Source organism: Erythrolamprus reginae, chromosome 12, assembly GCF_031021105.1.
Source record: "Erythrolamprus reginae isolate rEryReg1 chromosome 12, rEryReg1.hap1, whole genome shotgun sequence".
Taxonomy (NCBI): Eukaryota; Metazoa; Chordata; class Lepidosauria; order Squamata; family Dipsadidae; genus Erythrolamprus; species Erythrolamprus reginae.
In genome coordinates, this window is record NC_091961.1 from 28,212,502 (window position 1) to 28,236,179 (window position 23,678).

The 23,678-nt window shown below is 43.5% G+C and overlaps 1 protein-coding gene across 1 annotated transcript in view; it reads right to left on the minus strand.

Annotated features, from left to right (window-relative positions):
* Window positions 1-23,678, minus strand: part of IGSF9B (immunoglobulin superfamily member 9B) — a 108,013-nt gene that overhangs the window by 75,424 nt on the left and 8,911 nt on the right. Inside the window, exon 2 of the mRNA XM_070765121.1 lies at window positions 1,816-2,013. Within this exon, the coding sequence (XP_070621222.1) occupies window positions 1,816-2,013 (198 nt within the window). The remainder of the gene's footprint in view (window positions 1-1,815; window positions 2,014-23,678) is intronic.

Sequence of the window (23,678 nt, forward strand, 5' to 3'; positions counted from 1 at the left end):
ACCTCGGAAGGATGGAAGGCTGAGTCAACCTGGAGCCGGTGGTGAGATTTGAACTACTGAACTACAGCTAGCAGTTAGCTGAAGTAGCCTGCAGTGCTGCACTCTAAGTACTGTGCTACCCCGACTCTTTCTTCCTTCCTTCCTTCCTTCCTTCCTTCCTTCCTTCCTTCCTTCCCTTCTTTCCTTCCTTCCTTCCCTCTCTCCCTCCCTCCCCTCTAAGCACTAGGCTTTAGACTTATATATTGCTTCATAGTGCTTTTACAGCTCTCTCTAAGTGGTTTACAGAATAAGCTTCTTGCCCCCAACAATCTGGGTCCTCATTTTAGCCACCTCGGAAGGATGGAAAGCTGAGTCAACCTTGAGCCTGGTGAGATTTGAACCGATGAACTACAGGCAGCAGGCAACAGAAGCAGCTTGCAGTACTGCACTCTAACCACTGTGCCACCAAGGCTCAAGGTGTTGGTTAACATCTTTGAAGCCCTTTGTGGCATGGGATTAAATTAAAGTTTTGATGTTTTATATCAGTGTACTCAGTGGTGGGATTCATTTTTTTTTACTACAGGTTTTGTGGGCGGGGCTTGGTGGGCAGGGCGGGGCTTGGTGGGCAGGGCGGGGCTTGGTGGGTGTGGCTTAGTGGGCATAGCGAAACTCCCATTTCCTCCAATTCAGCTGGGATTTGGGGGCGGGGCCAGCCAGAAATGGTATTTACTGGTACTCAAAAATTCCTCTACCGGTTGTCCCAACTACTCAAAATTTCCACTACTAGTTCTCCAAAACTGGTCCAAATCTACTGGATCCCACCACTGTGTGTGTGCTTTTTAAAAGTGATTTTAAGCCATGTAAAGTAGCCAAGATGGATGACATATAAATATAATAAATAAATCGATTCCAAAATTTATTTATTTATTTATTTATTAGATTTGTATGCCTCCCCTCTCCGTAGACTCGGGGCGGCTCACAACACAATAAAAACAGTTCCTGACAAATCTAATAATTTACAATTTAAAATTTAAAATAGTTAAAAAACCCCATTTTTTAAGCAGACATACCTACAAACATACCATACATAAATTATATAGGCCCGGGGGAAATGTTTCAATTCCCCCATGCCTGACAACAAAGGTGGGTTTTAAGGAGTTTGCGAAAGGCAAGGAGGGTAGGGGCAGTTCTAATCTCTGGGGGGAGCTGGTTCCAGAGAGTCAGGGCCGCCACAGAGAAGGCTCTTCCCCTGGGGCCCACCAACCGACATTCTTTAGTTGACGGGACCCGGAGAAGGCCCACTCTGAGGGACCTAATCGATCGCTGGGATTCGTGCGGCAGAAGGCAGTCTCGGAGATATTCTGGTCCGATGCCATGAAGGGCTTTAAAGGTCATAACCAACACTTTGAATTGTGACCGGAAATTGATCGGCAACCAATGCAGACTGCGGAGTGTTGGTGTGACATGGGCATACCTAGGGAAGCCCATGACTGCTCTCGCAGCTGCATTCTGCACGATCTGGAGTTTCTGAACACTCAAAATTCCCACTACTAGTTCTCCAAAACTGGTCTGAATCTACTGGATCCCACCTCTGAGTGTGTGTGTGTGTTTTTAAAGTGATTGTAAGCCATGTGCTATTGCTAATATGTTGTAAGCTGCCCTGAGTCTGAATGAAAGAAAGAAAGAAAGAAAGAAAGAAAGAAAGAATGAATGAATGAATGAATGAATGAATGAATAAATGTAAAGTAGCCAAGATGGATGACATATAAATTTAATAAATAAATCGATTCCAAAATGGTTTGGACTCTGTATTTTTTATCTTTCCTTTTAACTTACCAGCATATTCTGGATCCACATGAGGAGGGTAGAACCCAAACTTGATGAAGATGGGAATGGGCACCCCGAATTTGAACCACTCGACCACATAAGGAGGGGGTTGGCCCGTCAGGGGGTGGATTACATCACAACCGAGGATGACACTTTCATGAGCACGAGCTGTCACAAACTCGGGTTCCTCTCTTAAACCGTGGGCACCTGGGGGAGGAAATGGAAGGGGGAGAAAGGGAAAAAAACGAAGGGAAAATTATCGAATAATAGCATTTAGATTTAAAGAGGGTGGACAAAAAAATGGAAACAAATGACTTTTTGGCATCATAATGTTTGAACATGTTCAAATCAATCCAAACTTGACATATTTTAATGTTTTTTTAAAAAAAATTCTGTTATTTGATATGTTTTTTTTAAACTACCTAGCAATATCTCTATTTTGCTCAGTTGGAAAGAGGGAAAGAGAATCATTAAAGTTGGTTCTAGAAATTACCAGGTTTAACGTTAAGATAAACAACTTGGTTATCAGTTTTACAATGTTGTCAATTTACCCCATCAAAAGAAAAAAAAATCCAAGGTCAAAGTTGGTAATATATACAATCAGTTATGCTGATGGCTATGAAAAACAGAAAAAGGGCAGAAATATGGAAAATCAATATTCAATATGCTCCTAAAAATATTTGCTCCTAAATGTTGTGTACCTGACCAAGCTTTTGCTACTGGAACCCATCACTGCATCTATTCCATATTTCAAAATACTCTGAGTCTTTTTGGCCAAAAAGGGAAACACACACTCCCACCCCCCAGAAAAGACAATAATTGGCAAAAAGGTTCAGGAGACCTCACCTACAAAAAGATATTGACAAAATTGAACGGGTCCAAAGACGGGCTACAAGAATGGTCGAAGGTCTTAAGCATAAAACATATCAGGAAAGACTTAATGAACCCAATCTGTATAGTCTGGAGGACAGAAGGAAAAGGGGGGACACGATCGAAACATTTAAATATGTTAAAGGGTTAAATAAGGTTCAGGAGGGAAGTGTTTTTAATAGGAAAGTGAACACAAGAACAAGGGGACACAATCTGAAGTTAGTTGGGGGAAAGATCAAAAGCAACGTGAGAAAATATTATTTCACTGAAAGAGTAGTAGAACCTTGGAACAAACTTCCAGCAGACGTGGTTGGTAAATCCACAGTAACTGAATTTAAACATGCCTGGGATAAACATATATCCATTGTAAGATAAAATACAGGAAATAGTATAAGGGCAGACTAGATGGACCAGGAGGTCTTTTTCTGCCGTCAGTCTTCTATGTTTCTATGTTTCTAAAATCTATGAATGCACAGAGATGGATAGAGCATTCTTTTCCTAACCGGAGAGAGTCACAAATGCTTTTGGTGTGCTTCTTTCCTTATTCTCCCATAGAAGAGCCCATCTATGCCCCTTGCACGCAGCAGGTTAGGCTTCAAGGTGACTCCAGCTTTGCAGGAAGAAAGGGGCGCGCCGAGGCAGAGGGGAGAAATTGCGCCTGCATTTATAGCAACATGCGCTGGGAAGTTGCATTGGGAAAAAAATATGTGATTTATAAAGAAGGCAAGATGGGGAGGATTATTCTATCCAGGCAGACACCTCCCAAGCCCCACCAGCCCTGCAGGAAGATTGTCTCCGCCTGAGCTTATCAAGGCAACATTTGAACGGGAGTCTTTCAACATCGCTCCAAGGTGACTTTCCGGTATGTTCTCTCTGTACCGCCGCCCCCTTTTCTCTCTCCTTCTCCACTTCAGGGAGGGGTGGGGAGAGGAAAAGAGGAGGGGGGAGTGAGCAACAGCCCTGTGGCTTCTCCTTTACTATTCTTCCTCGAACGTCTTGGCCTCGCCTAATAATATCTACTATGGGGTGGTTGTTCTTCTTGGTGGCACCCATTCATAAATTGATCGCGCCTGGCAATGCATGAGAAAAAAAATAATTCCTGGAAGGGCCTTTGATGGCAAAGTCCCTGGCACCACTAGGGACTTGTGGTCCATGCCTTGGCAGCACTGATACCAAAGCCAGGGGATCCATTTCAACTTCTCCATCCCAGGATTCCCTCCAGAAACTGGAATCCTACCTCTGTACATGCAAAGATGCAAAATTTTGGATAAGAGATAAGAGACATAAGATAAATAAAGTAGATAAATCCGCAGTCACTGAATTGAAACATGCCCGGGATAAACATAGATCCATCCTAAGATAAAATACAGAAAATAGTATAAGGGCAGACTGGATGGACCATGAGGTCTTTTTCTGCCGCCAGTCTTCTATGTTTCTATAAACATGATTATGAATATATTTATTATTTATTTATTTATTTATTGGATTTGTATGCCGCCCCTCTCTGGAGACTCGGGGCGGCTAACAGCGACAATAAAACAGTGTACAGTACTATAGTAATTTGGTATTAGAAATGATTAAAAATCCATTAATGTAAAAACCAAACATACATACATACATACCATGCATAGAATTGTAAAGGCCTAGGGGGAAAGAGGATCTCAATTCCCCCATGCCTGGCGGCAGAGGTGGGTTTTAAGTTGTTTACGAAAGGCAAGGAGGGTGGGGGAAATTCTAATCTCTGGGGGGAGTTGGTTCCAGAGGGCCGGGGCCGCCACAGAGAAGGCTCTTTCCCTGGGTCCCGCCAGGCGACATTGCTTAGTTGACTGGACCCGGAGGAGATCAACTCTGTGGGACCTAACTGGTCACTGGGATTCGTGCAGCAGAAGGTGGTCCCTGAGATAATCTGGTCCGGTGCCATGAAAGGCTTTATAGGTCATAACCAACACTTTGAATTGTGATCGGAAACTGATCGGCAACCAATGCAGACTGCGGAATGTTGGTGTAACATGGGCATATTTGGGAAAGCGCATGATTGCTCTCGCAGCTGCATTCTGCACGATCTGAAGTTTCCGAACATTTTTCAAAGGTAGCCCTATATGGAATGGATACATTAAGATGGGGACGGTAGCAGCATTGGATAAGGATGGTGTACCGCTAGCAAAAATCTCACAAGAGGATGTGCGGACGCGTAAGATTTCAGTGACTTTTTTGCTTCCGCGCATGTAAAGAAGAAAAATATCGCCCAAATCTCTCTCGTGTGCATGTCCACTCACGAGATTTGACTTTCTGTGCATGTGCACAAGCCAAATCTCACCCGTGCCATAGGTTCACCATCACTGTCCTAGACCAGTGTCCTAGACCAATTCCCTAGCCAGCGAATGCTGGCTGGGGAATTCTGGGAGTTGAAGTCCAAATATCTTCAAGTTGCCAAGGTTGGGAAACACTGTCCTAGACAATGACATTTGAGCTAATAAAAGCCCAAACTGAGCTTGGTTATTCACACGACTTGGGAACACAGCCACGGTGTTAGTATCCATCCAGATCATCAAACATCTGGAAAGAGGATGCATCATTTTTTCCCTCTCTCTCTCTTTTTCTCTCTCTCTCTTGATAATATTTTCCCGCCCCAAAATATAAATGATTGACACCCCCGAAGTAGTTACTATACATGGGCAAAATGGATGGATGTGAAAACATTAGCATTTATATGAGTTATATGATTATACACATATTAACAGCTGCAAGATTAATATACGCCCAAATATGGAAAACAAACAAGATACCAACAGCATTAAATTAATTAATAAAATTTGCGAAGTTGCTGAAATGAATAAAATGACACTAGAGCTCATGGACATACAGTTAGTTAAAAATATGAAAACAATAAAAGCTGTACTAAACCCCTCACGATTCGAAAGAAACCGTTAGAAGAAATGAGGAAATGTAATCTTACAATCTGTAAGATTATACCCATATTGGTTGTTGTCAAATCTATTTGAATATTATTTTATTTATATATATATATATATATATATATATATATATATATATATATATATATATGTGCTGTCGAAAAGGATAGTCAACTCAATAGTTGACACCTTGTTTTGTTTGTTCGTGTTACATTTCTGATGATATAGAGATGTATATATTGTACACTGATCAAAAAAATAAAGGGAACACTTAAAACAACACAATATAACTCCAAATAAATCAAATTTCTGTGAAATGAAACTGTCCACTTAGGAAGCAACACGGATTGACAATCCATTTCACCTGCTGTTGTGCACATTCAACTTCGTACAGAACAAAGTATTCAATGAGAATATTTCATTCATTCAGATCTAGGATGTGTTATTTGAGTGTTCCCTTGATTGTTCGGGAAACTTCAGATCATGCAGAATGCAGCTGCGAGAGCAATCATGGGCTTTCCAAGATATGCCCATGTCACACCAACACTCCGCAGTCTGCATTGGTTGCCGATCAATTTCCGGGCACAATTCAAAGTGTTGGTTGTGACCTATAAAGCCCTTCATGGCATCGGACCAGAATACCTCCGGGACCGCCTTCTGCTGCATGAATCCCAGCGACCGGTTAGGTCCCACAGAGTTGGCCTTCTCCGGGTCCCGTCAACTAAACAATGTTTTTTAGCGGGACCCAGGAGAAGAGCCTTCTCTGTGGCGGCCCCCACCCTCCTTGCCTTTCGTAAAGTTCTTAAGACCCATCTCTGCCGTCAGGCATGGGGGAACTGACACATCTCCCCTGGGCCTATACAGTTTATACATGGAATGTTTGTGTGTGTGTTTGCTTTTAATAATGGGGTTTTTAGTGTTTTTTTAATTATTAGATTTTTTACATTCTTCTTGTTATTGTTGTGAGCCGCCCCGAGTCTACGGAGAGGGGGCGGCATACAAATCTAATAAATAATAATAATAATAATAATAATAATAATAATAATAATAATAATAATGATGATGATGATGATGATGATAATAATAATAATAATAATAATAATAATAATAATAATAATTTTTTGAGCAGTGTATATACTTTATTTGTGTGCCGTTATTTAGTTTGTATGTATGTGTCTGTTTATGTTCCATGATTTTAATTGTAAATAATCAATAAAAATGATTTAAAAAAGAAAAAAAGAAACCATTAGCCTTTCCCTCCATAGATTCCAGGGTCCTGCAGCTGGATTTTCAAATGACCTTTTTTTTTTTTCTCCAATTAGCCCTTTAAACCATCTCCCGCTTCGAACTGCAATCTGCAAGCAAAGTGCTTTTGCTCCAGACATAAAATAGCTTCAAAAAAGGAAAAGAAAGGGAAAAAAAGATAAAGGAGTGCTCTTCGCTCATCTCTCCCCCCCCCTCCCTCCCTCCACACTCCCATCGCCATCACCACCTCCCTGCTGGGCTGTTCCTGATTGGCCCGAGATGACATCACCGCTTTTTCCACAACAGGAGTCTAGGTCCGCCAGCGAGAGTCTATTTTTGGCATCCCCGAGAGGAGGCATTAACCAGCAACTGGCTCCGATGGGGCCGTGCGAAAGCTTACGAAGCGAGAGAGTCCCTCTGGGATGGGACGGAGAAAGGACAGGTGGGGATGCCCAGAGAAACCGTATTCCTGATCGCTTCTCTCCCTCCACCTCCTGCTTCTCCTCCTAAGCACACACTCTCCCTTTGCAAGAGAGAGGTGATAAAGCAACGCTGAAAAAGAGGCTTAGAGGTCAGCGGGAAGAAAAAGCAAAGAGGAGAGGAAAGGAGGGAGGGAAGGGAATGGTCCAGTTCTGCTCGGACCGTTGGAGAAAGCATCCAAGGAAGGAGCAAGGAGAGAGGAGAGCAAGCCAAGTGCCCACTCAGGGGAAGGCGTGCCACCTCTCAACACCCCTCTTCAAACAAACCATGTTACCCCTACCCTGTTTCCCCGAAAATAAGACAGCGTCTTCTATTAATTTTAGCTCCCAAAGATGTGTTATGTCTTATTTTCAGGGGATGACTTCTTCTTTTTTTCCTATGAAGAAGAATTCACATTTATTTATTTATTTATTTATTATTTATTATTTAGATTTGTATGCCGCCCCTTTCCGCGAACTCGGGGCGGCTTGCTGAACAACAACAAAAAAAGAACATTTATTATACGGTGGTACCTCTACTTAAGAACGCCTCTACTTAAGAACTTTTCTAGATAAGAAGCGGGTGTTCAAGAATTTTTTGAACAGGCAGGATGGGGTGGAACACAGTTCCATCGGCGGAAATGAAGATGTGTGTGCAGCTCCAGCTGACACTGTTACTTCCTGGATTATTATTCACCTCGGCTTGGCTATCTTTTTTTCCTCTGCTGCTTCTGCTACGTCTGCGCTCCTTGCTTTTTTCCTCTTTCCTCCTTCCTGGGCTCGGGCGAGCTTCCCTCTCTCCTGCCCGGCTCCCCTCCAGCCTCCCATGGCCACCTCCCGCCTGAGGTGCAAGCAGAAGGTGTAGGTAGAAGCGGCACTGGCAGCATTTATGCTTCTGGTAGCACCCGTTCACCTAACTGTCCAGCTTGAGGTGAGGGGAGCGACCCAGGAAGGAGAGCGCAGGAAATGCGAAGCAAATTGTCACCCCAGCGAGCAACACTGATAAAGTTCTAAGTTGAGGACTTAACAGTTCACTTGAATGATGATGATCGTTCAAGCCACTCCTACCCAGTCACATGGGGCTACCTTTGAAAAGTGTTCGGAAACTTCAGATCGTGCAGAATGCAGCTGCGAGAGCAATCATGGGATTTCCCAAATATGCCCATGTTACACCAACACTCCGCAGTCTGCATGGGTTGCCGATCAGTTTCCGGTCACAATTCAAAGTGTTGGTTATGACCTATAAAGCCCTTCATGGCACCGGACCAGATTATCTCAGGGACCGCCTTCTGCTGCACGAATCCCAGCGACCAGTTAGGTCCTACAGAGTGGGTCTTCTCCGGGTCCCGTCAACCAAACAATGTCGCTTGGCGGGACCCAGAGGAAGAGCCTTCTCTGTGGTGGCCCCGGCCCTCTGGAACCAACTCCCCCCAGAGATTAGAATTTCCCCCACCCTGCTTGCCTTTTGAAAGCTACTTAAAACCCACCTCTGCCGCCAGGCATGGGGGAACTGAGATGCACTTTCCCCCTAGGCCTTTACAATTTTATGCATGGTATGTCTGTATGTATGATTGGTTTTTATATAATGGGTTTTTAACTGTTTTTAGTATTGGATTTTGTTATATACTGTTTTATTGCTGTTGTTAGCCGCCCCGAGTCTGAGGAGAGGGGCGGCATACAAATCCAATAAAACTTAAACTTAAGACAGTCCCAACTGCAAAGAACCGTAGACATGTAGACCAACACCCAGAATTTCTCAGCCTGTATAACCTGTGTTTTATGGAAACAATTGCTGCCAACCTGCCTTCCATTGAGGACCTGTATACTGCACAAGTCAAAAAGAGGGCGAGGAAAATATTTACTGACCCCTCACATCCTGGACACAAATTGTTTCAACTCCTACCCTCAAAATGTTGCTATAGAGCACTGCACACCAAGAGAACTAGACACAAGACCAGTTTTTTTCCGAACGCCATCACTCTACTAAACAAATAATTCTCTCAACACTGTCAGACTTTCTACTAAATCTGCACTTCTATTCTACTAGTTTTTCTCATCATTCCTATCACCCATTTCCTCCCATGTTGACTGTATGACTGTAACTTGTTGCTTATATCCTAAGATTTTTATTAATATTGCTTCTTCATTGCTTATTTGACCCCATGACAATCATTAAGTGTTGTACCACATGATTCTTGACAAATGTATATTTTATTTTATGTACGCTGAGAGCATATGCACCAAGACAAATTCCTTGTGTGTCCAATCACACTTGGCCAATAAAATTCTATTCTATTCTATTCTATTAATCCACGTGTAGCCATGGCCTAGATCAGTGTTACTCAGATTTGGCAATGGTGGGTGGGCGTAGAAACATAGAAACATAGAAGACTGACGGCAGAAAAAGACCTCATGGTCCATCTAGTCTGCCCTTATACTATTTCCTGTGTTTTATCTTAGGATGGATATATGTTTATCCCAGGCAAGTTTAAATTCAGTTACTGTGGATTTACCAACCACATCTGCTGGAAGTTTGTTCCAAGCATCTACTACTCTTTCAGTGAAATAATATTTTCTCACGTTGCTTTTGATCTTTCCCCCAACTAACTTCAGATTGTGTCCCCTTGTTCTTGTGTTCACTTTCCTATTAAAAACACTTCCCTCCTGATCCTTATTTAACCCTTTAACATGTTTAAATGTTTCGATCATGTCCCCCCTTTTCCTTCTGTCCTCCAGACTATACAGATTGAGTTCATGAAGTCTTTCCTGATACGTTTTATGCTTAAGACCTTCCACCATTCTTGTAGCCCGTCTTTGGACCCGTTCAATTCCCAGAATTCCCCAGTCACTCATACTGTCTGAGGAATTCTGGGAGTTGAAGTCAATGCCACTTAAAATGACTAAGGTGGAGAAACAGTGATATGAAGACCTTGCTGATTATTTCCAACCTTTCACCAGGACTTCCATCTCTCAAGCAACTACCAAGTAGTAAAAAAAGTAGTGGGGGGCTCTTAACTAGATTGTATTTCGAGATCCTTCCTTGTGGGCTCATCTGACAGGAAGATGCCGGTAATTCAGCAACCGTTTAATGATTTCTCAGCGCATGAACGCCTAGCCGCATGAGATCCTTGTCTGCCTAAAATCGACAAGGCCGCGGACAACTAGACTCGCTCGTTCCTAGGGGAATACGGCTGGCAATCTTGTAAGGCTCAGGTAAAAAAAAATCCATTTGAGTGACCTTAAGTGCTTTTGATTCCATTTCCTACCGATGTCTGCAACTGTTTTGACAAGATGTGGAACCATTGGTTTCCGGGAATTAATGCAAAAGTTGAAAGTGTTACCAGAAAGAAGGAACATGGATAAGCAAAAAAAACCAAGAAACTTTCCATCTCAAGATAGTCCAGAAAACTAAGAAGGGCCGGCATTCTAACGTCTGATGCAAGATCCCCTACAGAAGAACGTTGGGACCAGGTCTTAAGAACCCCGAGGGAGGTCCATCATAACTTTAAACCTATTGTAAGTCCAGGACTACCTGTTGTCCTATGTTCTTGTACTTTGGAGTAGGAATAGGTTGAGGAACATCTTCAATCAGAATAGAGCTGAAATTCAATTCAATTCAATTTATTAGATTTGTATGCCGTCCTTCTCTGAAGACTTGGGGTGGCTCACAGAATAAATATAAAGCAAGCATATAGAGAGGGACCTGGGGGGTCTTCTACTCCAATCCCCTGCTCAAGTAGGCGACCCTATACCCGTAATGCAAACCTATGGCACATATGCAACAAGTGACACGCAGAGCCATATTGGAGAGCACATGAGATGTTGCCCTATGTCAGCTCGTGCTGGCCAGCTGATTTTAGGTCTTGGGAAAGGCCATGTCATCCTCTGGACGCTTCAGGGAAGCGTCCCTGAAGCACTGGAGGCAAAAAAAAAAATCCCCCAGCAGCTAAACCAGAGGTTCAGAAAACTTTCAGGCTTAAAAAATTGCTATCCTCAGTTCTTTATAGGTTTTCTTCTAAAACTAAAAAGCTGTGTCCATCACCACAGAGTTGACAACACTCTCCTAACAGCCAATTATAATCTTCCTGGTTGATGCCAAGATGCTTCCCCTAGCAGTCATTGCTATTTTTAATCAGATGGACAAGATTTGGAAGATGTGTGATAATGAACACAATATCTTCCTTCAAATGCCAAATGGGCACTGCTGGTGTTACAGCATTGGTGAGTTTCTAGAGCACATGGCACAACTTCAAGCAAGCCCCAAATTCCTGGTAACAAAAATGCCCACTGTACCCACAACCATCAAAAGAGGCCCCTGGAACCTCTCCTTGGAGCTCCAGACTCTGCAAAAAGGAAACCGACAGATCCTGGCTGTAACACATCGGCCAATTGGATTTTAAAGAGATCTACTTCCACCAAATGGGAGCGATAGAGAATGCAAGATAGACCCACATTATTCAAGGTCAACCTTTTGTCCTTCCCTCTCTAGAAGGGTGAGATCACCTTTTCTTTCTTTCTTTCTTTCCTTCCTTCTTTCTTTCTTTCTTTCTTTCTGTCTTTTTCATTCCTTCTTCCTTCTTTCTTTCTTTACTGATTGTGCTGTATCGTTGTTCTTCTCTCTCTGTCTCTGTCTTTCTTTCTTTCTGTCTGTCTTTCTTTCCTTCTTTCTTTCCTTTCATCCATTATTTTTTCTCTTCCTTCCTTCTTTCTCTCTCTCTTTCTTTTTCTTTTTCATTCCATCTTCCTTGTTTCTTTCTTTACTGATTGTACTGTATTGTTGTTTCTCTCTCTCTCTCTTTCTCTCTCTCTCCCTCTCTCCTGTCTTTCCCATTCCAACTTCATTTCCATTCTGATTTAACTTAAAAGAGAGAATGGGTAAAAATTATCCTCTGGGGTTCTCAGGTAACTATTACCTGCAACCCAATTTAATGTCTTGTCCGTTCTCCATTATGACAAACAAAGACCATTTCTTAATACAGTGGCACCTCTACTTAAGTTCTTGATTCGTTCCGTGATCAGGTTCTTAACTAGAAAAGTTTGTAAGTAGAACCAATTTTTCCCATAGGAATCAATGTAAAAGCAAATAATGCATGCAAACCCATTTGGAAAGAAATAAGAGCTCGGAATTTGGGTGGGAGGAGGAGGAGGAAGAAGAGGAGGAGGACAGTCGCTGCTGAAGGAAGAAGGTGAGGTGAGGAGAATCGAAAAAATCCAAAACTTTAAGGCTTAGAAAAAAAAGAGGGACTCTGAGGCGGCGAGGAGGAGCACGCACTTCCCATACACCAGGTGTAAAGCTACCTTCCATACACTGTGCCAGGGAGAGAAACCCAGGTGGTCAAGAGGGGGAATGCCACTGAAAGGCTTCTCTGGCAGTCCAGAAAAGCCCAAGATGGCCGAGATTAAAGGAGGAATGGTCAGAAACTGGCCGGGCCTTAGTGCCGCTCTCAAATTTCCTGGGAATTTTTTCCGGGCTTGGGTTCTTAAGTAGAAAATGGTTCTTAAGTAGAGGCAAAAAAATCTTGAACACCCGGTTCTTATCTAGAAAAGTTCTTTAGAGGTGTTCTTAAGTAGAGATACCACTGTACATGGATTTCTGTAGACATGTCCCCCCCCCCAAAAAAAGCTAACAAAGATCATGTACTCCCTACAGTCATTGGTACCTACTAATATTCCCCAAAACCAAGCTGAAGTCATGAAACTGAGAAGTAAATTAGATGCTTGCAATATCTGACAATGTCCTTGAATCTTCTTCAGAACCTTCAACAGATGCAAAGAGGCACCAACTATCTATCAACAGACATTCTCACCTGTCATATATTATTAGCCCAACCTCCTCCTTGTTGCTATCTTCAAAATCTGTTGGATGATAATATCACAATTCCTCAGAAAAACAGTTTAAGTATATTTATCACACCGGGCACGTAAACGTCGAGATGAATGTTTTACTACTCATTAATGATCAAATGTTTAATTTCATATTTGTGAATGCTTTAAATTGCTCTCATTGTACATAGCCCCTATACTGAAAAATAGTTCCTATTATTCATGATAATAATAATGAATGAGCCACAGACCAATAATAAGGAAGCCTAACTGCCTTGTGAACTAAATTGCCCAGCAGTTTTCAGTTCTACGGATGGTAATTATAGACAAGATTTTGGTGGGTTTTTTCCTCCCATGAAATGGAAAAGTACCCATGCTGATTAATCACAAGAATCATAAATACATGACCTATTGCATCATTGATAATTCCTTACTTCAAGAATCAACTACGCCTCCCATGAGTTTCTATTTTATTTGGGGGGGAAACCAGACTTCAATTCAGAGTATTGGATAATAAAGTCACTAATTTATATTTTAAAAGAATAGAGGATCCAGAATGTCTTTGTTCCCATTTCATTTTAAGCCATTTTAGAAAAAACACAGTTAATTGATTTTTTTTAATTCAACCCAGATTTCCAGAAACGGATAAGAAGAGATCTATTTTTACCTGTTTGGATGAACTCAGCACCCTAAATGGATTTTCAGAAGGCTTGAAGTGTTAACTGTGTTCCAGAAAAGTCTGCCAAGATAATTTTTTTCAATGCAAGAGATTTTAAAAGGGAGCTTCTTCCCTCCCTCTTCCTTCCAGGAGAACTTGAGATACACCTGAATAAGCAATATTTCCAAAGGCATTTCTTCCCATCACTCTGGAATTCCCCAGAATAAGGCTCCTGGAAGTGTCTTGCACGCAAAACAAATTAAGCATCCAACTGGAATTTCACTCAAGGCTACAAGCTCAACAATCAACTAATGGCACACAGAGCCTTCTGCTCCAATAGGCAGCCGTATACTGCCAGGTGGAATTCCCTGTAGGGAAGGGGTAGTTGGTGCCATGATCTACAAGGGGGTGTTTTAAATGGTGAATGCAGCCTTGCGTGGTAGCCCATTTTGAAAGCACAACCCTGGGTGTTGTATCAAGCCAAACATCATACAACAATCACAACAGAAACAAAAACCTGGGTGTTACAACCCTTCTCGTTGGGGTCAACATGGCCAACTTCCACCTTTTGAATTCGCCCTATCTTGGGCAAAGAGCCAGCTCTTCAGGGCTTTATAGAAGGTTAAAAGATGAAAGATCTCTTGGGTCCAAGGAAGGTTCATGATGTTGAGACTTTAGAAAGAGTACAGAGAAGAGCAACCAGGATGATTTTATTTTATTTATTTTATTTATTTATTAGATTTGTATGCCGCCCCTCCACGTAGACTCGGGGCGGCTCACAACAATAACAAGAACAATGTAAGAACAAATCTAATAATTTAAAAACACTAAAAACCCCATTATTAAAAGCAAACAAACACAGAAACATACCATGTATAAACTGTATAGGCCCGGGGGAGATATGTCAGTTCCCCCATGCCTGATGGCAGAGATAGGTCTTAAGAACTTTACGAAAGGCAAGGAGGGTGGGGGCAGTTCTAATCTCCGGGGGGGGAGCTGGTTCCAGAGGGTCAGGGCCGCCACAGAGAAGGCTCTTCTCCTGGGTCCCGCCAGACAACATTGTTTAGTCGACGGGACCCGGAGAAGGCCCACTCTGTGGGACCTAACCAGTCGCTGGGATTCATGCGGCAGAAGGCAGTCCCAGAGATATTCTGGTCCGATGCCATGAAGGGCTTTATAGGTCATAACCAACACTTTGAATTGTGCCCGGAAATTGATCGGCAACCAATGCAGACTGCGGAGTGTTGGTGTAACATGGGCATATCTTGGGAAGCCCATGATTGCTCTCGTAGCTGATTAAGGGACCGGAGATTAAAACATACAATGAACAGTTTCAGGAACCGGGCATGGCTGGTCTAGTGAAGAGAAGGACCAGGGGAGACATGATAGCAGTGCTCCAATATTCGAGGGGCTGCCACAGAGAAGAAGAAGGGGTCAAGCTATTTTCTAAAGCACCAGACATGAAATAATGGATGGAAACTTTTCTGCCAGGCTCACGGCACGAGCCCCCAATTAATTGTAAAGGTAGACGGACAAGGTCAACCCATCCTTGGAGGCTAGCTCCACCCATTATGGAGAATGGTCACATCGTGCAAGTCAGAAGATGGCCCGGGACACAAGCTGAAAGTTCAACAATGCTTAAAAGGCCAGCTAAGGTAGAAGCTACCAGCACATCTCATGGTCGGGAGTGAAGTCCAGGTTTTTCAAGGTACTTGGCCTTCTGGAAATGTCAGACCAGAAAGAAGCTTGGAAACAGAGATCTTTCCATTCCCCCTGGAAGCGGAGTAAAGACGCTGAGACGTATGTGGATTAAATAAGGATCATTTTTATTAAATTAGCATAAATTTAAATAAATTTGAATACATAAATTTAAATATTTAAATTCAAACTTAACTAAGGACCTGCAGAGGCCAAAACTAACGGGGCGGAAATTCCTACCAAAAACGTCCTTGGCAACATTGGGCAAAAACTCCTTGCTGAACCAGGTGAAGGTAGCCACCTTCACCTGGCTCCAAGCCACGTCCCTTCGTCATGTGGGAGGAGTTCACTCTCCAATCCCCGTGGGAAATTGGATCCGGTGATTCCCATGGGCATTCTCTCTCCAATCCCCAAAGTTGTTCCAACCTCTAGTTCCTGGAGAGAGGCGGTCCATCTCCCTTTAAGGATGCCCAAAGGAGCATGCGCAGTCGCTTCTAATTGCCCATTTCCGCCCCTAACCTGCCAAACCCCAATGACCAAAGGGAGGCCTATGCTAACAACTAAGTGCGCCGCACCCCCTAACCAATCCAGTCCGCACCGTCAGTGTGGAATAGGTGAAAAAACGGCCACCTCTAAAGGGGAGGTCGCAAAAAATTCCTATTCGGCCCCGAGGCGACCTCCTTAGGACACACTCTTAATAGCGGAGGGTGGGCGGGTGTTCGCTCTCGGGAGCCAGGAAAGCAAGGAGGAGGTCCTGTTCGGATCGCCCTTAAATAGTTAAGCCATCATGTGTAAAAGGAAGCCGACTTCAATCCTGGAGACTTCACAACTTGTGTCACCAAAAACAGACCTTTGCAATTGTCCAGAGGAGATTGCATTCGTGACTTGTGGGAGCCAATGGGTCTTTTTTATTTATTTATTTATTTATTTATTTTTATTTATTTATTTTGTCCAATACACAATGAGGGTTTTAGTGGGTATACAGTGTTCCCTCGATTTTCGCGGGTTCGAACTTCGCGAAAAGTCTATACCACGGTTTTTCAAAAATATTAATTAAAAAATACTTCGTGGGTTTTTCCCTATACCACGGTTTTCCCCACCCGATGACGTCATATGTCATCGCCAAACTTTCGTCTGCCTTTAATAATTTTTTTAAAAAAATAAAGTTTAATAAATAAACATGGTGAGTAATAATCTGAATGGTTGCTAAGGAATGGAAAATTGCAATTTAGGGGCTTAAAGTATTAAGGGAAGGCTTGTGATACTGTTCATAGCCAAAAATAGTGTATTTACTTCCGCATCTCTACTTTGCGGAAATTCGACTTTCGCGGGCGGTCTCGGAACGCATCCCCCGCGAAAAGCGAGGGAACACTGTATATCAATATACACATAGTAAAATACATGATGAAGGTTATAGAGGAGGTACTCATAGTAAAATATATCTAAGAAATAATAGAAAAGAAGATATAGGAATATAATATATCAATGAAAGAATAGAAGAAGAGATATAGGAATAGAGGAAAGGTATAGGAGATATAGGAGAGCAATAGGACAGGGGACGGAAGGCACTCTAGTGCACTTGTACTCGCCCCTTACTGACCTCTTAGGAATCTGGATAGGTCAACCGTAGATAATCTAAGGGTAAAGTGTTGGGGGTTTGGGGATGACACTATGGAGTCAGGTAATGAGTTCCACGCTTCGACAACTCGGTTACTGAAGTCATATTTTTTACAGTCAAGTTTGGTGCGGTTAATATTAATAGAATAGAATAGAATAGAATAGAATTTTATTGGCCAAGTGTGATTGAACACACAAGGAATTTGTCTTGGTGCATATGCTCTCAACGTACATAACATAAAATATACATTTGTCAAGAATCATGTGGTACAACACTTAATGATTGTCATAGGGGTCAAATAAGCAATGAAGAAGCAATATTAATAAAAATCTTAGGATATAAGCAACAAGTTACAGTCATACAGTCAACATGGGAGGAAATGGGTGATAGGAATGATGAGAAAAACTAGTAGAATAGAAGTGCAGATTTAGTAGAAAGTCTGACAGTGTTGAGGGAATTATTTGTTTAGTAGAGTGATGGCGTTCGGGAAAAAACTGTTCTTGTGTCTAGTTGTCTTGGTGTGCAGTGCTCTGTAGCGACGTTTTGAGGGTAGGAGTTGAAACAATTTGTGTCCAGGATGTGAGGGGTCAGTAAATATTTTACCCGCCCTCTTTTTGACTCGTGCTGTTGTGTGCTCTTGTGTTGTTGTGGTTGAAGCTGAAGTAGTCGCCAACAGGCAGGACGTTGCAGCATATGGTCTTGTGGGCAATACTTAGATCTTGTTTAAGGCGTCTTAGTTCTAAACTTTCTAGGCCCAGGATTGAAAGTCTAGTCTCGTAGGGTGTTCTGTTTCGAGTGGAGGAGTGAAGGGCTCTTCTGGTGAAGTATCTTTGGACATTTTCAAGGGTGTTAATGTCTGAGATGCGATATGGGTTCCAAACAGATGAGCTGTATTTGAGGATGGGTCTGGCAAAGGTTTTGTAAGCTCTGGTAAGTAGCCCTTTTTTCTGGCAACCTCCCTACAAGTCCAAGAACAACAACCTGTCTTACTCTGCTTTTGCTTCTTGGGCTTTGCAAAGCATTCTCCAGGAAGGGGAGTAGAGAAAATGGGGGGGGGGGGGGTTTGAATCAGTGCTTACTTTTAAAACCTCGCAGAATGACGGATGGAGAATGTGCATAGGGCAAGCGTTAGCCTCAAGGTCATACCATCTGAGCTACAAAAAAGGCAGCCGCAGCATGGAAAATGCTGTTAAGAGAAGGGAAAGTGTGATTCCGCCAACATCCTCTGCAGATCAGCTTAACACCTGGCGGGAAAAGGTCGTATCTTCCCGTTCACAAAGGCGCAGCGGTAAACAGGATGAAAGTGCCTTCCATTTGGTTCGGTAAAGTCCAATTGATGGAGCTGATGGCACTTTGGAAGGGCTGTGTATTTTCTGGAGCAGTGTCTCCCGTCTTGGAACCCCTGCCCCAGATGTTGTTGAAAACACAAAGCCCATCATCCAAGTGGTGCAACGGCTAGAAGCTGTTATTGCAGGCTAACTCTGCCCATGGTCTGGAGTTTGATCCTGACCAACTCAAGGAAGGAAGGAGGGAGGGAGGGAGAGAGGGAGGGAAGGAGGGAGGGAGGGAAGGAAGGAAGGAAGGAAGGAAGGAAGGAAGGAAGGAAGGAAGATAGCAATAGTCTTCCATCATTCTAAAATCAGTAATTGATGAGTTAGATTGTTGGGGGCAAGATGCTGACATTTGTAAATCATTTAAAGAGTGCTGTAAAAAGCACTGGGGCAGTGTAGAAGTCAAAGTGATATTGCTATCTTCCTTCCTTCCTTCCTTCCTTCCTTCCTTCCTTCCTATTGCCAGCGCTAGTGCTCACAATAATAAGGGATTATTGTTATATCAACCCATCCCTTCATTATCTTCATTATCAGTGTAGAAGTCAAAGTGATATTGCTATCTTCCTTCCTTCCTTCCTTCCTTCCTTCCTTCTTATTGTTAGTGCTAGTGCTCACAATAATTAGGGATTATTGTTATATCAACCCAACCCTTCATTATCTTCATTATCAGTGTAGAAGTCAAAGTGATATTGCTATCTTCCTTCCTTCCTTCCTTCCTTCCTCCCTCCCTCCCTCCCTCCCTCCCTCCCTTCCTATTGTTAGTGCTAGTGCTCACAATAATAAGGGATTATTGTTATATCAAACCAGCCCTTCATTATCTCCCGTAAATGAAATTGTGCAAAGCCAGATAATGGGCACATTCAAGAAATGGACTGTGTCAGGTGGGCACAAAGATTGAAGAGATAGCCTTGATTTCTGAACATGTACCTACCACTGTAATCCTTGTGCTAAGGAGCATGGTGGCTCAGCATGATTAGGATGTCACTCAACGTCACTCATGTAGGGTGGGCCGAGCTCCGTTTTCGGCTGGGATGGCCTCCTGCAATCCTTTGCTGGTGAAAACAGAGCTCACAGGAGGGCTGCATGCAGCCCTTCAGAGCTTCGTTTTTACTGGCAGAGGCACCCCAGGCCGGTCCTTCACCATTTCTAAGCATCCCTGCAGGCCAGATCTCAGCCCGGGGCCGTGAGTTTCAGACTCCTGTACTAGAACTATTGCTTTACATTGTTAACAAACAGAAGATGCTTAGAGGCACAATTCTGAAGTCGGGCGACCAGGCACATCCTACAAATAAATGGCCTGCAGAAGGAACGTAATCTGGAAGATGTTGTATGAGGGAAGTCAACTTTTCCTGGGCAAAAGAAGGGTCATTCTTTGTCAAGTGGACCGGGTGTCCCCACTCAACCACCTTCAATTTCAATTAAACTTTGGACACATACAGTGGTACCTCTACCAAAGAACGCCTCTACTTATGAACTTTTTTTGCCTCTTCTTAAGAACCATTTTCTACTTACAAAGCCGAGCCTCCGAAACTGTAACCAGAAAAGGCAGGGAGAAGCCTCTGTGGGTCCTCTCTGGGAATCTACTGGGTGGAAACAGGGCCAGAAAAGGCAGGGAGAAGCCTCTGTGGGGCCTCTCTAGGAATCTCCTGGGAGGAAACAGGGCCGGAAAAGGCAGGGAGAAGCCTCCGTGGGGCCTCTTTGGGAATCTCCTGGGAGGAAACAGGGCCAGAAAAGGCAGGGAGAAGCCCCCATGGGGCCTCTTCAGGAATCTCCTGGGAGGAAACAGGACCTCCACCCTCCTTGTGCTTTCCCCAATCGCACACATTATTTGCTTTTACATTGATTCCTATGGGGGAAAATGTTTCTTCTTCCAAACTTTTCTACTTAAGAACCTGGTCACGGAACGAATTAAGTTTGTAAGTAGAGGTACCACTGTATTCCTTATAGTCTAAAACAGAGGTGTGCAAAGTTAGTTGGGGGAAAGATCAAAAGCAATGTGAGGAAATATTATTTCACTGAAAGAGTAGTAGATCCTTGGAACAAACCTCCAGCAGACGTGGTTGGTAAATCCACAGTAACTGAATTTAAACATGCCTGGGATAAACATAGATCCATTGTAAGATAAAACACAGGAAATAGTATAAGGGATGGACCATGAGGTCTTTTTCTACCGTCAGTCTTCTATGTTTCTAAGTTTTAGACCTGAAATTTTGCACACCTCAGTTTTATACCCTAAGGAATATACTGTATGTGCAAAGTTTCGTTGAAATTGAAGGTGGTCGAGTGGGGAAAATTGGTCCACTTGGCAAAGAAGGACCCATAAATAAAATCAGGTTGATGATGCTGAAGTCTTTCGGGGAAAAGAGAGAGGGTGGGGGGAAATGAAGAAGAATTGCACAGCTTGAATGAAATGAGGTTAATCTCTCCGAGCGCTAATGCCTTCCGGTGCAGGAGCATGGACAGTGGGCCTCCTCTGCAGACGCTCAGCCTGATTTCGAGGAAGACCGAAAATAAATGTGCCTCCCGCTGCCTCGAGCACCGGAATTGCTGAGGAACGCAAAAGAGAATCTCCTTTTGCATCCATTTGGGGTGAAAATGCTGCCTGCGAGTCTTCGGATCAGCAAATCAAGAGGCCTGACATGTATCGATCGGATGTCACCCGAAGGGTCTGTTCTGTATTCATGAAGAGATGCTTTGCAGCGTTTTCAGCAATAAAAGTCCAAACAAGCAAGTATTCAGTATTTTTTTTTTAAAAAAAAATTGGACTGGAATGTAATGCACGGTTCTGATTCTTAAAAGAACCTAAGAACCTAAGAAGAGCCCTGCTGAATCAGGACAAAGCCCATCGAGTCCAGCATTCTGTGTCACACAGTGGGCCTCCCAATTGTCCATGGGGATCTTGAGCAGAAAGAGAAGGCAAGACCCTCCATTTCCCTTGACCCCCAACAAATGGTACTCAAAGGAATCCTGCCTGCCTCAACCAACATAGAGGCGGCACATGGACATCCATATCAATAAGAGCCGGGGTGGCGCAGCAGGTAGAGTCCTGTACTGCAGGCAACTGAACCTGACTGTAGATCTGAAGGTCAGCAGTTCAAATCTCATCACCGTCTCAAGGTTGACTCAGACTTCCATCCTTCCGAGGTGGGTAAAATGAGGACCCAGATTGTGGGGGCAATAGGCTGGCTCTGTTAAAAAGTGCTATCGCTAACATGTTGTAAGCCGCCCTGAGTCTAAGGAGAAGGGCGGCATAAAAATTGAATAAATAAAAATAAAAATAAATAACCACCGATACACTTGGCATCCATGAATCTGTCTAATCCTGCCTTGAAGCTATCAAAGCTGACAGCTGTCACGACCTCTTCTGGAAGTGAATTCCATAAACCAAGGACCTTCTAGGTGAAGAAATATTTCCTTTTATTTGTCCTCACTTTCTTACCTATGAGCTTTATGGAGTGGCCCCTTGTCCTAGTATTGTGCGACAGAGAAAAGAATTTTGGCAGTATTGGGCTGCTGCGTGGATGGTCCGGTGCAATGTCCCAGTAGTAAAAATGGAGATGCACCTATATCTCTGCGTCCCCAATGTGTACATATGCATGCCCATGTGAGATTCAACTTCTGAGCATGCGCAGGAAGCGAAATCTTGAGCGAGGATGCTTGCATGCATGAGATTTTGGCATTTTTCGGTGTTTTTCTGTTCTATGCATGCACAGAAGCACAGAAATTGCCAAAAATCAGCAAAAACTCGCACGCGAGAGCATCCTCCCATGAGATTTTGCTTCCTGTGCATGTGCAATAGGCAAATGTTGTGCTGGCCCGCACATGCCGGTCATCAGGAGCACATCAAGAGCACACCGGAAGAGCACCGGGAGCACCGGGATTGCCAGGTTATACCAGGGTTGGCTAAGACCATAAGTCTCTTGACCTCTAGAGACCCTGTAGTGCATTTCTACGATTCTGTGGCAATTTCTGCAAATTGTACCTTTTGGTCTAACCAAGTGGGTAGAAATCCAGAAAAAGGGGTTGCAAAATTGCCCTTTGCAAAGATGTGAACCACCACAAATGCACAATCCCCCACATCCCTGTTTATGCGCACAGGCCTCACTGAAACCTGAGACGGTGAAAAAACAGCCAAACGGGCAAACCGGAAGTTCAAAAAAATGGACTTCCTGTTTGCCCGCTGTGCTGTTTTTTACACTGAATGCTTCATGGAAGCTTCCTGAAGCCCTGGAGCAGCGGTCCCCAAACTATGGCCCGTGGGCCGAATGCGGCCCGCTGAGGCCATTTATCCGGCCCGCGGGTGAGTGACAGGAGCATAGGTACATACTTTTATTTTAATTAAACTCTCTCCTTAATGTTCCTTCAAAAAGTACAACACCAATTATATTTCTAACTTATTAATCATTATGCCAAAGTGCTTCCTTCTTTCTTTATACATTTTTCTATAAACCAAGAAAACCTTGTATAGCCAATCAGATGTTAACAAAAGAAAATTAGAAACAAAACATAAACATATATGAATTTCGGATTTCTTCTCCCCCCTCTAAATAGTATGTTCCCATTTTGTTTTTGACTTTAAAATAAGGTATGTGCAATGTGCATCGGGATTTGTTCATAGTTTTTTTTAATAGTCCGGCCCTACAACAGTTTGAGGGACAATGAACTGGCCCCCTGTGTAAAAAGTTTGGGGACCCCTGCCCTGGAGTGTGAAAAACAGCACAATGGGCAAACCAGAAATCTGTTTTTCCAAATTTCCGGTTTGCCCGTTGGGCACTTTTTTGCACTCCGGGGCTTCAGGAAGCCTCTGGATGGCAAAATGGCCTTCCTCAAGCCTGAAAATCAGCTGGAGCTGACATAGGGCAATGCCTCATGTGCGTTCCGATATGGCTCCATGTGCCACCTGTGGCAGGCATGCCATAGGTTTGCCATCACGGGACTAGGCCTTGCCCACCCAGGAACTGGGCAGAGAACCCCTTGCTAAAATGTTTGAATCCCACCCCTGCCCTGGTCTGACCCATTCCCAAAGTCACTATGGGAATTTTTCGGGAGACGTACACTTCGCTTCTCCCGGCCCACTTCCCGAGCACAGTCCCCTATAAACACCTCCTGGGATGAACAACAGGGCCGCTTGTGGCATCTGGCGTTGACAGGGTGTTGACAGTGGCGCCACATTCTCAGATGCACGGCGGCGTGCGATTTGCCACCTCTCTCAGCACATCAAATTAGCATCTTTCCTGCGTATCCTCAGTCCACACC